General features: G+C 40.8%; 1 protein-coding gene across 6 annotated transcripts in view; it reads left to right on the top strand.

Annotated features, from left to right (window-relative positions):
* The window catches only part of RAI14 (retinoic acid induced 14), a 138,835-nt gene that overhangs the window by 104,103 nt on the left and 20,217 nt on the right, over positions 1–14,515 (top strand). For all 6 annotated transcript variants that reach the window (XM_030566970.1, XM_030566967.1, XM_030566969.1 and 3 more), the window contains 4 exons: positions 6,488–6,576; positions 8,614–8,678; positions 10,647–10,704; positions 11,605–11,675. In XM_030566970.1, the coding sequence (XP_030422830.1) occupies positions 6,488–6,576; positions 8,614–8,678; positions 10,647–10,704; positions 11,605–11,675 (283 nt within the window). The remainder of the gene's footprint in view (positions 1–6,487; positions 6,577–8,613; positions 8,679–10,646; positions 10,705–11,604; positions 11,676–14,515) is intronic.

Here is a 14,515-nt window from a genome sequence, read left to right as displayed (position 1 = left end):
ATTAGGTGTTTATCCTCCCCTGCAGGATGGATTCCAAATGGTGAGATGATTTTTCCTATGTTCAATAGGGAGCCATCTGCCTTCATCTTCTCCTTGGGAGGTCACTGCTCCTGTGCTGAGGTGGGAAGGCTGGGAGCAGAGTTAATAAACTTCTTTCCACCCACAGTAACCCTGGAAATGGTCATCCACAGCAAAAAGGAGCCGTGCCTTAGTGAATGCCAAAGGTGTTCGGATGTCCAACCATAATGAATCCTGGTGGCAAAAGCCATCTCTTACGTATAGAGAGAAATTGAAGGAATGTTTGTATGAGAGCAGGATTTAAATATGATATGCAGTGAGAATCTAACCTTCAAAAATACAGCACTTCTCCACATCAAGCCTCACAAGTTTGTTTTTCTTTGTCTGTTTGTTTAAATTAATTTTGCAATCAGGAAGCAGGATCAGGTTTTGTTTCCTCTCTTTTAAAAGGAAGTTTATTCATGAACGATGCAAATAAAATCCACCACTTCAAGGCTCCCAGATGATGAAAATTCCAGCAACTGGAAATATGCAGCTTTTGTCTTGAATGTTTTATGAAATTGTATGCAACCTGTAAAGAATTATTCTGTAGCAAATAAACTCTCTACAGCCCCTCCGCTTATTTCTATACTTGGAAACCTTCCTTCTTGCTTGACAGCACTAAGATTACAGTGGATGAGAAGCTGGATATGAGTCAGAAGTGTGCCCTTGTTGCCAAGAAGGCTAAGGACATACTGGACTAAATTAGTAGAAGCATTGCCAGCAGATCAAGGGAAGTGATTATTCCCCTCTGTTCGACATTGGTGAGGCCACATCTGGAGTACTGCATCCAGGTATGGGCCCCCCCACTACAGAAGGGATGTGAACAAATTGGAGAGTCCAGCGAAGGGCAACGAAAATAAGGGGGCTGGGGCACATGCCTTATGAGGAGAGGCTGAGGGAACTGGGCTTGTTTATTCTGAAGGAGAGGGGAGTGAGGGGGAATTTTATAGCAGCCTTCAACTACCTGAAGAGGAGTTCAAAGAGGAAGAAGCTCAGCTGTTCTCAATGGTGGCAGATTGACAGAACAAGGAGTAATGGTCTCAAGTTGCAGTGGGGGAGGTCTAGGTTAGATATTAGGAAACACTATTTCACCAGGAGGGTGGTGAAGCACTGGAATGGGTTACCTAGGGAGGTGGTGGAATCTCCTTCCTTAGAGGTTTTTAAGGCCCGGCTTGACAAAGCCCTGGCTGGGATGATTTAGTTCGGGGTCAGCAACCTTTCAGAAGTGGTGTGCCGAGTCTTCATTTATTCACTCTCTAATTTAAGGTTTTGTGTGCCAGTAATACATTTGAACATTTTTAGAAAGTCTCTTTCTGTAAGTCTATAATATATGACTAGACTATTGTATGTAAAGTAAATAAGATTTTTAAAATTGTTTAAGAAGCTTAATTTAAAATTAAATTAAAATGCAGAGTCCCCTGGACTGGTAGCCAGGACTTGGGCAGTGAGAGTGCCACTGAAAATCAGCTCAAGTGCCACCTTTGGCACACGTGCCATAGTTGCCTACCCCTGATTCAGTTGGTATTGGTTCTGCTTTGAGCAGGGGGTTGGACTAGATGACCTCCTGAGGTCTCTTCCAACCTAGTCCTCTATGGTTCTAGGAAAAGTATCCACTGTTCAGAAAAGCCTGTAATTTTCATTTTAAACCAGAGTATATTGCTGAGCCAGCAGAATTATTTCTTTTGGGCAGAATTATTGACTTGGCTTGCCTCAGTTGGACGATGTCAGGACTCTCTATCCATCCTCAGTCAAATAAGATTGAACTCACTGGTCACTATCTCCGTCAACATTAAGTTAAAGCTCCTCATCCTCTCCTCTTATGGTACTGACCAGATGTGCCACACCCCCTTACATTTTTGCTTTGATTACATCCTGTGGCCTCTGTATGCTTTTCTGTATTTTATTTTTTCCTTACGTAGTCTGCTTCATGTAGTCTTTCACACAGCCCCATAGGCTTACAGTAGGCTTTCACCACATATGTCCACTCTTCTTTATAAATTCCATTTAATTTTTTTGCATAGTCTTCCTGTGACCTTCCCAATAACACCTCTGCATCTTCTTGCACCCGAGCTATGCCGTACCTCAGTCGTCACATGTTGACTGTAAGCTGGACTTGCCAGAGGTCATGGCCTAAACATTCAAAAGTGACTATTGGCAGCCCTGATCGTTAGGAGTCCAAGCTGAGATACCCTGAAAGACTTCCAGAGGATGAGTGCTCAGCATTTTGTGAAAATCTGGCCCAATCAAAGTGTCTCAAGTTACATACCCAAACACTAAAGCAAAATCATTAGTTACACGTGAAAATCTAGGCCCTAGCTTTTTGGACACAATCTGTAACATACTACATAAATAATAAGATTGTAAAATCTCCACCTGAAATTTAAAAAGCAGTTCTAGATCTGGACACATCTGGAGAAACTGCCCTCTTGCATGAGGTTCTTAAAGGGATCGGTAAGTATACAAAGCCACACTGACCTCTTCAGTGAGGAATGAAAAATTGTAGCTAATTCAGGAACTTGGTTTCCTTGCGACTTTTGGGTCCTTTTTTTATTTGTAGTTTAAATGTTATTCTTTGCTGAAAACCTGCATGTGTTCGCCATATAATGCCACAGAATGTAACAATATTAAAAAATTATCCTATGGGAATTTCTTTTGGCACTTCAGATTTAAAGTATCTGAACACTTCAGTGTAGATAAAGATACCAGAGTTCCCATATGGAGGAGTGCTGTGATCAGAGTGAATACCCAAAGTATTTTCCCACAAATATTTGTTTGAATAATTGAATTTGCTTTGCCTGTGTTTGACTCCTTCATCAATTCCCACTAGTATTTCAGCAAATAAGTTTGCAAGCAGGAATGCTTTTGGAAAGCGTAAAATTTTCTCAACTATTAGAATATTCCCAATGCAAACTTAGAACATGTAAATGTGAAGATTTGCACCAGAAACCTGGATGATGGCTCAAATTTCAAAATATTAATTATCTCAGCCAACTACAAACTAAGAATTACTTATAGGCCATCAGCAAATATTTTCAAATAACTATAATCATAAAGAAACATAAGCTGCTGAAAGATAACTAGCAAACAGGTAAAACCAAATTATTCACTATGCATTATTCTCTCAGCTTTGATAATATTCACTTCATATCCTTTGACTTTTTTCTTACACATGCAGATTATTTGTGCACGTTCTTCCCTCTACCCTTCTCAATTTTTTTGGAATCATTTTTCCATGAGTTTGATACATCTTCCCTGAAACTTACAAAATGAGAAGACTTCTCGATTCATTTACTGCATGCAAGGTCCTTGGTATTCATGTTGAGTAATGGCATGTTGGAGGTGTGCTGTGTAAGTCATTTGCACCAGTGAAGTGTTGCTTTAGACACTTGGGTGCATTCTGCAGCCTGAAAGGGATTGGTTTCCCCTCTTTCCCCCCCCCCCCTACTGATTCTTTCTCTGCAGTCTGTTTTTATCTAAATGCAACAAAACTTTTTGTTATGGCACTTGGGTATTTTTGTTATATTTGGCACAGCCCCCTATGCAAACAGAATCTGGCTGTAAATCATAATGTCACTGATTTAGCCAAGTTATTACTGTGCAAGTGTTTATGATTCTGACAAATAGTGTCCAAATGTAAACATGCCGTGTGTTCTTCACGCATTTTCTAATCTTGGGTAGCTCTGATCTAATTGTATATCTACTCAAATATGTTTTGATTCTGATTCAATATTGAAGAAATGTTGTACTAGCTAAATTAGAGGTGTTGGATTGTTATCAGTTTAGTCACTTCCCTCACCCAATAATTTTTCCCAGAACATTGAGAAATATTTTCCTCTAGAAAAATCTTGTTTATAAGATTCTGTTTATTGGTTACTTAGTACATAAGTCTTGTTTGTGATTTTAATATATAAATATATATCACCCTCCAACCAGACATTCTTCTCATGTTCTTTAGTATATTTTCAGAAAGGCTTTAAGTGTTTAGTTTGTTGTTTATGGCAGCGTTGGGCACCATGATGAATGTGCAGGATATTTCTGTGTATCCCAAGAACAGTTTAAAGCCACAGCAGTGCACTCCAAGCTTCTGCTGCAGTGATCGGAAGTGCTGGTCTGATGGGGTGATCTAGGACTCAGTTCTGCAAGCTGCTGAGCTCTCTGAGTCTACGTTTAAGTGTTCTGCTAAAGCCGTCAGCACTCTTGGTTTTTGGTCCTTTCATCTCTGTTGAGAATTGTTTTTTTTAGGCTGCAAATTAGTTCCAATTAGGATTTATTTTTGTCTGGTTTTGTGAGTACTTTTCCCCCATCAAGAATATATTGTATATGTTATGCTGGTGCCCATAGAGCAGGGGTTCTCAAACTGGGGGTCACAAGGTTATTACATGGAGGGGCTGTGAGCTGTCAGCCTCCACCCCAAACCCCGCTTTGCCTCCAGCATTTACAATGGTGTTTAAATATATAAAAATGTGGTTTTAATTTATAAGGGAGGGGTTGCACTCAGAGACTTGCTATGTGAAAGGGGTCAGCATACAAAAGTGTGAGAACCACTGTCATAGACCCTAATCTGGGACTGGGTGGGGACCCAGTGAGCTAGGTGCTGTAAAAGTGGATGGGTAGGGTTCTGTGGCCTGCCTTGTGCAGGAGGTCAGACTAGATGATCATGTTGGTCCCTTCTGACCTATGAGTCTGAGTTTACACACGTGAAGGGAAAAGTTCCTGCCCGAAGGAACTTGTGAGAGATGCTTATGATGAGAGACCAATGATGAGAGGACAGTGAAGTGATTGAGTTTATTAGTAGCAATCAGAGCACTCAAGCTACAGAATAAAGACAGGACCACCAACGTAGGTCAGAGCCATGGGTTAAGGAAAGAAGAGTTGGTAAATGAGCACTGAATTTAACCACAGTCAAAACCGTACCATAAACCACTTCCAGTCTAGAGCCAATTGTTGCCCTTCATTAACTTCTCAGTAGAACCTTTTATACAATATGTACATACCCTTAGTCTGCACAGCTATGGCACATGCAGTTTAGTGGAGTATAGTGTTGCTGTTCAGATGTCCTCTGCCAGAAACATCTGTAGAATTGTTGTCACTTATCTCATATTTCCTTTATTATTTGTATTACTGTGGTACTTGGGAGTCCTAGTTCTCGACCAGGATCGCATGGGGCTCTGTACCGATCTTGTTTAGTGCGCTGATGCCCATTTGGAAACACCTCTTTGATGTTATCTTCCTTTAAATATTAAAACCTACCATTCAAAATGTAAACTCTTAAATACAGTAGTTGATGTTTGGGGAGTGGAAGGAGAGATAATGATGATGATGATGTTAAATTGCCTTTTTGATCTTGAAAAATCTATTGTTTTCATCAGATGAGGTCGTAGTATTGATAGCAATCAATCTTTTAGAAGACCCTACCAAAAAGCTACTTACTATTGGAGTTTTGGTTTCTTTACAATTGCTAGCATGTGTGCGAAGCTGCCTCCATATCTCTCACTTGTAGTGGTTTGAGATTAGTTTGAACTGCCTTTGTTCTTTGGATTTGGGTTTTGCACCACAACTTGCGGTCCTGAGAAATGTACACAGCTATCTGAAAGCAAATTGCTGTCCAAATTACTCATCAACTTGGTATGCAGAGTCATTTTCTAGTAAAATCACTCAGAATACTGTGTCTCATATGAATCATCTTTGTAGTCAAATTGCACATGCTGTACATAAACTCTTCCAGTTTTCAAAAGCCCCATCTCTCCCCCTCTGCTGCCCATCTGGCATACCTCAATAAAACCACATGGCTGCCTGTTCACAGGACACAGTCTGTAAATCCTGAAACACCAAAGATGTTGTGTGAAATGGTTGGATAGAATACAACTACTGCTGTCTGTAGTTAAGTCTTTAGCCATTACTTCTGTTGAATGGGTCTCTAGTGGCTGTCAACTTCCACAACTTCCTACTTTGCGAACAAGCAGGATAATGCATGGTGAAAAGCAAACCCCAAAATTAGAGTATGTTTATAGCACAGTCTCACAACTCTCCAATGTCTGTGATCTCTCGGTAACTTATTGAGGGTAGATGAACAGTACAAGTGTATTATTTGCTTCAGCTTGAGGACCAGTCCAGGCATCACTGACTTGAGTTGGAGTCTTTCCACTGAATTCAATGGGGCCAGGATTTGGCTATTAGTTTAGAAGTTGGATAGGAACTGATATGTGTAATGTACTTGGTAATAAGAAATTATCCTGAGCAGAAGTATGAACGTGGAAGGAAAACACTTTTAGCCATCACGCATTCATTATTCACTTTGAGAACAATATACTTGGGGAATATTTGGAGGGGTTGAGGGATGCAAAATGGAAAAGCTGAATGGTTGGCTTACTAATGCTAATGGAAAAGAGATGTTAATAAAATCAGCTGAGTGTAAATTGTCTTTCAGTTTTCACCTGGCTGCTGCTAAAGGACATGCTGAGTGCCTCAGAATTATGATGACTCATGGTGTGGATGTGACAGCACAGGATGGTACAGGTACATAACTCTGAGCCTTTGCTACATGTTTTATATAGGACAAGATGTAGACTTAGTCTGCACTACAAAATTATGTCGGAAAGGAGCATGAAAAAAATCACCGCCCCAGCTAACGTAGCGATGCTAGCAAAAACCCCAGTGTAGGCACAGCTATGCTGATAGTGCTTCAGCTGCATAGCTAAAATCATTCAAAGAATTGCTGTAGCTGCACCAGCAGAACTCCATCTGTCGACATAGCTGCTTAAGCTATGCCGAAAAAGGCTCTGCAGCATAGACAAGACCAAAGTCGTGTTTTCAGAATGAGAAGTCAGACATCTGTAAACAACATGTCATGTGAAATTATGCAGCTACATTGATTGTGAAAACTGGGTGACTGCTTGAACAGCTTGTATTTGTTAGGTACTTTGTTGCTCATTTGCATGAATCTTTTAGCTGTTTGATAAAGCAATTGCAGTATTATGCATGCAGATATAAACATACACACTGTTGATGCCTTAACTCATACCTCCAGTCTTGAACATTTCAACCTCAGGGTTATAAAATTAAGCATGATAGTGGACTCAAGGCTGCAAAATGATTGATGGTTCTCCAACATAAAACTTGTTTTGTTAATTTCATATCTTCAGGACTCTGCCTAGTTTAGATAAAGATTTTTAGGCTTCACTTTTATGTGTATCCAGACTATTAACCCCATTAACTGTACTGGAATTGCAGCAGGGCATTTCCTGAGGATTGATGGCTAACTGGTAGGAGCTGATTGCCCAAAGCAGAGCTCAGAGCTATTTACCTTGAAGTGTTTCAGTTCTCAAGAAAATCCCTGTGCCCTTTCATCATTAACACTTTAAAGAGAAAATGGGGGAAAACTGGCAGAGTTTTTAATAGACTATGGTGTTACGGTTTGGGTATCTACAGAATGAATACTCTGTACGTTAACCAGCCAGTCTGGTTTGCCTGAATGTCCCGTCAATACTCCATCTTTCACAATAATAGGCATTAAACATTGGGTCAACTAGATCCATTTCTGACTAAAACACCTACGTGATGGGTTAGTTTTCTTGCACACAGCAGAATACTTATCAAATGTGAGAGGTGCTCTGTGATTTTGGAGGAAGAATTCAAATTACACATGCAAAACTGGAAGAGTGCTTAACTTTGAAACTATGGGTGCACCAGGTATAAAATTGGACCCAAACTTTGTCACTAGATGATCCTGTTTCAGGACTGATTAATCCATTCATCATTTTGAATGGTGAGCAGCTGTTCTCTTCTGAGCTTCAAACTGATGCTTGTTTCAGTTGAAGAAACTTTGCTTTGGTAATCCGCCTGTCTCATCCTCTGTGCACTGCCACTGACCACATAATGGCTCTGGAATATCAGTATTAGAGTACTGTTTCTTGACTGCTTCTTTCTCTTCTTCATATTTGGTATACTCTATCTCTTTTCTTTCTGACTTCCCTGTTTCTTCCAGGGCTATATGCATAACAGCTGATGAAATATTGCAGTCTTTAGTCTTGTTTCTATGAACAGTATTGCATTGTTAGCCAGATAGTATTGAGAACTCGCAAATTGATAAAACAGGCACAGAAGGAGTCTGCAGAGTGTATGTCCCTGGTGAGTGTGTCACTGGTCACCCTCTCTGCCTTGATCGGCAGAGGATACAAGTCCATTAAAGCCCCAGCTAGAGGGTCCTGGCTTTTTAGCTCAAGATGTAGCAGCTCCTGCTTTTAGCTCTGGATATCCCTGGCTCAGTCCCAAGATGACAGCAGTCTCAAAAGCACTTGCTGAACATATCTGTGCAGCAGTTCTGGAGCGATCTGAGGGAGGCTGCATGGCTATAAAAGAGGGAATTACTTGTTTTCTGTAAATGCACCCAAATACTACGATCTAGGTAGGATATTTTAATATGCCCGTCTCTGTTGTGGTATTTAGGCTATGGCGAGCACAATACTGCTTTTTAAAGAAACAGTACATAATCTCACTTTTGGTGTGCAGTTCATAATTATTAATATTTAATTTGCTTTGTTTGTATTAATTTAGGGCACACTGCTTTACATCTTGCAGCAAAGAACAGCCACCTTGATTGCATCAAGAGACTTCTCCAGGTAAAGTAAAACGAAACTGAGTTTTAGATCACTAACATATGTTCACAAGCTCTCCTGGTCCTCTGCCAAATGCGAATCTTTTAGATTGACCACTTGTTCCCCATAATCATCTGCACCAGAATCTTGCGTTCTTGATATCCCTCAGCTTTAGGGCCCTTCTTCCTTGGTCTTCACCTCCTGTCTAAATCCTGAAGGATAGCATGATATCCTCACTGAGGTCCTTGGCTTTGGAACTTGCTTCTCCCACCCCCAAACCCATTAGCCTGACAGTCTCCAGGATGGATTCCATGCGAATTGCAAGGTCTACCTAATTTCCTGCTCTTTCCCTAAGGTAGCAAGTAAAGAGGACTGCAAGTGAGGGACTCAATCTGACTGGCACAGTCCTGCTTGCCCAGGATGATGGTGGAATGTAAAGAAGTGAAAACAGATTTGCAGTGTAGGAAGTGACTGTAGTCATGACACTTTGCCTCTGCTCCTGTCCCTTGAGCAAATGGATTAGGGGTTAGTGGGATGGACCTTGCAGTGTCAGAGGCATCGAGGGAAGATGGAGGAGAGAGAAGCCAAGGTAGCCTCCGGCTGAGCCAGCAGAGGAGAGAGTGGGGAGTTGGGAATTAAGAGTGGTGTAGACGGGATCTGCAGATGGGGGCAAGTAGGTGATGAAGGAGACAAGGTGATAGTTGGAAAGAGAGAATTTGGATATTGAGAGATGGAACCCAATGGTTAATGACAGTTCTAACAGTACCAGTGATAGCATTGACAGTGACATCCAGCTGTCGCTGGTCATAATGCATGCAGTAATAGGTTAATTCAACTACCGATAGTGGTTGGATGTGGGTGGGTGAGTATTAAAGTACCCATTCCCTCACTCAGCAGCTACAGCAGCTCACTGCTTTGTTGGTTAAGAATTCTGTATCTCTTTGTAAACAATTAGAAACTGGTATGGTGTGGTGTTACAAATGCAAAAAAATAGTTTGTTCATGTTGTGATCACACTCCTGTTTCTTTGCGAACTTGCTTTACGTGATGTAAGCTGTTACAAATGTAAGGAATGCATAAGATCAACAGGTGTCTTTGAAGTTGAATTCAAGAAGACTAGATATACATCTTAAAGTTTAAATGTGTTGGTTTCCTTTATTGAAGCTGGTAATATATTTGCAGCTGAGCCCACTTACTCAGCATTTTTGCTAAAGTTTATAGATGTGCTGTGTTTAAAAGCCTGAAGCTAATATTTTTCATTTTAAAACCAGTTCTTTTACAAATACCACTGTAATCTAATGCATAATACTAAAGTTTTATGCACTGAAAAATGCCATGTTAAAGGTCTGTAAGATTTATTACTTCAACTAGGTATGATGGTAAAAGTGTTAAAGGAAAGACAGGATTTTAAAATTATTCAATGATGGCTGTTGGCTTTTTGAAAAATCCTCATAAAGATAGATTATAATTGTATTTATTATCTTAATAGTCACTTCATTTAAGATAAAGAAAATGTATGCTTCATTTTAGGTAACAAAGACTATAAATAATGTGGCCAAACTGCATTATAAAATGGGTTTGTTTGGTTTTTTAAATAAAATTTGGAGGTAGGGATTTTTTGAGTACTCTTTACCCAAGACAGCCAGATATAGACTGTACTGAATGTATAGTTTCCTTTATTCTGCAACTTTTGTTCTTCATCACTGACTAGGAAGGTCACGGGATCATGTCTTCCTCCCAAGAGTGTTGTCTTCCATAACTCCAATGTATGTGTTTCAGCAAGTGGGATGCATGCTAAAGTAGTTAAGATTTATTGAGAGGAAAACTATCCCTTTTAATGACTAACCCAATGTTTATTGGTTTTTATGGACTGGGACATCTGTGGTAGTTCACAAAGCTGGTTGTCCCAAGAGGTCATCTCTCTGCACTTGCAGCAAACAAATGCTTTGTGGTGTTATAATTCTCTCTAAGCATTTTCTTTTTCTTTCTACAGTCTAAATGCCCAGCAGACAGCACTGACAACTCTGGGAAAACAGCTTTACATTATGCGGGTAACTTTTCTATTGAAAACTTTTTATCCACTTTCTCATTCTGGCATTTACACAATCCTGGACAATCTCCTTTATACTAGAGCTTGATAAATGCTAATCACATAGATCCAGTAGCTCCTCATGTGATTTTCGTGCTATGATTGGAAAAGTAGTCAGCACAACAGTACAATGCATTAAAGTAGGCTCTGCTTCTGTATCCTCATTGAACTACATTTCCTTCACTTTTATTTTCATTTTTCTCGTTTATAGCTTCTCGGCATTGTTTCAGTGTTTCTGCTTTCTTTTTTTTTTTTCTTTTCCTTTTTTAAAGTTTCAACGAACTCCCTGCGTAAATCAATGACATCTCAGTTTTACTGATTGTAGGGACTTATGTCCAGATGGCCAGTAGACTTCAGTGTTGCTACACTTCAAACAAGTGAATCAAACATATTGCTTTTAAAATCATGTACAGTTAACAGGTATACATTAAAGTGCCGAGAAAGAAGCTGCTGTAATGTATTACTGGTCAAGTTGTTCAGGTTTTTGGGCAGTAGACTATCCTCTTATGCTACTTTGGGCCTTGATTACTAGTTTATTTTAAAATATAACTTGCTTTTCACAATTCATGCTCTTTGTTTTCTGCCCACCCTCCTTCTGCCTGGACTGTAAAAAGAGATGAATCAATTTGGTTAATTCTCAGACACTGGCATAATGCTGCAGTCTTTGGTTTGCAAGCAGGCAGGGAAATGTCTAAATCTGCAAATGCCCTTTCTGTGCATTTTTTTTAAGAGAACTTCTAATATTTTTCACTGTGAATGTTTGAGTTGAACTATTCGATGCTCCCACCATTATGCATGGGCAGTGCAGAGACAATAGACTTTAAAAATGGATTTAATTGACTTGTATTCTTTTTTTTTCCAGCTTCATGTGGCTGCCTTCAAGTAGTTCAACTTTTGTGTGAGCACAAATGCCCAATTAATGTCAAAGATTTGGTATGTATCTCACTGAACACTTTAAAATGGTTTTCCATCTTTCAATCTGGCAAACTTCTATTACAGCAGTTTCTAAGCAATGCTTTTTCTAATTTATCTTATTTCCGTTGGGGGGAAGTTGCCCTTACACCTGACCTTCTGGTGGACACCTGAAAGAGAAGTGCTTCACCATCTAATGCAAAAAAAAAAGATCAAACTTGCAGCTCATGAAACTGAGGGATTAGTGCTAGTGGCCAGAAACAGGCATATGGCCTTGATCCAAAGCCCACTGGAATCTGTTGGAGTTTTTCCGTTAACTCAGGTTGGCTGTGGTTGAGACACATTGTGTGGACAAGTCCTGACCAGTAAGTCTCTTCCTTCCACTAACCTTATTACTTACTAGTTGTATTACCATAGCACCTAGGATCCCTAATCGTGGGCCAGGATCCTGTTGTGTTACGCACTGTACAAACACCGAGGAAAAAGATAGTTCCTGCCCCCAAAGAGTTTGTAATCTAAGACCTTGACTACACTGGCGTGAAAAAACACGCATATGAAAAAACACCCTCTGAGCGCTGCAAGATACAGCGCTGTAAAGCCCCAGTGTAATCAGTGCCGCAGCTCTGGGAGTGCGGCTCCCAGCGCTGCAAGCTACACCCGTAGAGGATGTGGAGTACGTGCAGCGCTGGGCTGGCGCTCCGACCACACTCACACTTCAAAGCAAGTGTAGCCATACCCTAAATGTAAGACAAGAGAGGGATACAGACAGGTTGACAGAGGAATACAAGGAAACAATGAGACAGTATTGGTCAGCCTAATAGGCAGTGGTGTCAGCATGCCAACAGCCTAACTATTGTGAAGCTTTTTATAGGTTTCACAGCTGATTAAAAGCTTGGTGCCTAATTCATTGTACTAATTAGCCTGTCAAGAGAGAGTTGCTAGAAAACAGCTAAAGACTACCCTATCTCCACTGTAGAAGAAAATGAAAATTCTCTCTTCTTTTATAGAGAAAAGCTATCAAATGAGTGCCAGGTGTCAGCCCTTCTTATTTTCCCCATTTGTAAGGCAAAGGTCTGTCAAAGTTAGACTCAGGACTCAAAGTTTGTCAGACCACTCTGTTTTGTTAGCACAGCGCTCTGCTAATAACACCCAGATAATGTGAGCCCCATGCAAGACACAAACTATCTTATTTATACAGATAAAAGGGCGAGCACGTAACAAGATAACAAAGGAAGCAGAACCTGATAAATTTACCTGAACTAGGCATGCATATCTTATTTCCTTACTAACTGTTACCGATCTTCTGTTAATGCTAAATCCCAAAGCCAAGCAGCACTAATTACCTGTGTCTTGCAGAAAGGTCTGTCAGTTTTGCAACTTTGAATTAAAGAGTCAAATGAATTTTTAGTGGCATTAAAAACAAAAACAAAACCAATTTATCTCGTACCTAGAAAACATGAGTTTTACAAACCAGATGTATTGGTTTAGATTCTTAGAACTTTATGTATTTTTAATTTCACCATTTTAAGTATTGTTCCAGGGGTTCATGCCTGCACTTACTGCTTTTCTTACTATGCCTTTACGGCTTTCAACCTGTTTTTCAGTTTCTTTATTTGTTGCTTGCCTGCTTGTCTGGGCCTGATCCTGCTTTTTTCCAATGAACCATTTTTGTGAGTGATATTGTGGCCACTTCACAATTTTGAAAGAAATGTTCAAGGAAAGGAACCAGGAAGGGTGGGGGCTAGTTGAGGAGGCCCCCCCCCCCTTTGCTGAATTGGTAGTGGAACACTAAAGAATCAGTTTTTGAGGCGGACAACAAAGGGGAACAAAAGAAGGGGCTTTTTGTCCTTTTTACAATGAGATGGGAGTATGAAGGGGGTTGGGATCAATCCGGGGTTTGGAGAACGGGGTAAAGGGGAGTGCTCGGTCTGGTGGTGGGAGAGGAGGCTTTTAATAAAGCTTTTAACTTATTATTTGAATAATTTGAGAGAGGCGAGTTTTGATTTTGTCCACCTACAATTTGCCTCTTCCCACCACTGCATGAAACAATTAACCTCTCCTTTAGCCAATTTAGTTTTAGGTTGGCCAAGTTTGTCCTTTAAGACGTCCACTCGGTCTTTGTTCCAAGATTTTAACAGTGGCCACTGAGTTTTGGGATCCTCCTGAGTTAGCCTAGACCATTTTTCCAGAAATTTATGGGAGTCTGGACCCTTTTTACAGGAGTCCGGACCCATCCTAAATACATAAAATGAGCCGGCGTTCGTTTAGGGAACTGTCCCGACTTAGACATCCGGTTACCCATACAGGAGGACTTCACACACCGATCGCACAAGAAGGAAATTTGGGTTCGTCAAAGCGATGCCCGGTGCAACACACAACAGTAGCCCACAGGCTACTGCCTCAATTGCCCTTGCTTTCACATCAGGGGTTTTACCCAAAGTGTGGTGCTGCTGCGATTGTGCAGATTCCACTCACTCAGACCGTGGGGACAGGAACCCCTTGGTCGGCCGATCCCTGGATGGAGACAGCACCCAGACTCAAACACTGCACAAGAGAACGGATAGATACAGAGACAGGACAGTCCTCAGTCCGGACAAAACACAGAAATAATTACCTGACCAGATTCCTGATGTCAGATCCCGGGATCCCTAGCAGAACAGAGTGGGAACCAACAGGTTCGATGGCATAGACTTCACTAAAAGCAGCAAAGAATCCTGTGGCACCTTATAGACTAACAGACACGGCTACCCTCTGATAATAGACTTCACTGTGGTTGTGCGCCTTTCCGTTCTAGTGGAGGACCGCTCGGGCCAAATGCCCAGGTGCCGGCTGCCACGGTCATCCTACAAAAATGGTCAGGG

The sequence above is a fragment of the Gopherus evgoodei genome, chromosome 6 (genome assembly GCF_007399415.2).
Source record: "Gopherus evgoodei ecotype Sinaloan lineage chromosome 6, rGopEvg1_v1.p, whole genome shotgun sequence".
In the NCBI taxonomy this organism is placed as follows: Eukaryota; Metazoa; Chordata; order Testudines; family Testudinidae; genus Gopherus; species Gopherus evgoodei.
Note: the sequence above shows the minus strand (reverse complement) of the source record. Positions and strands in the feature narration are given on the sequence as shown.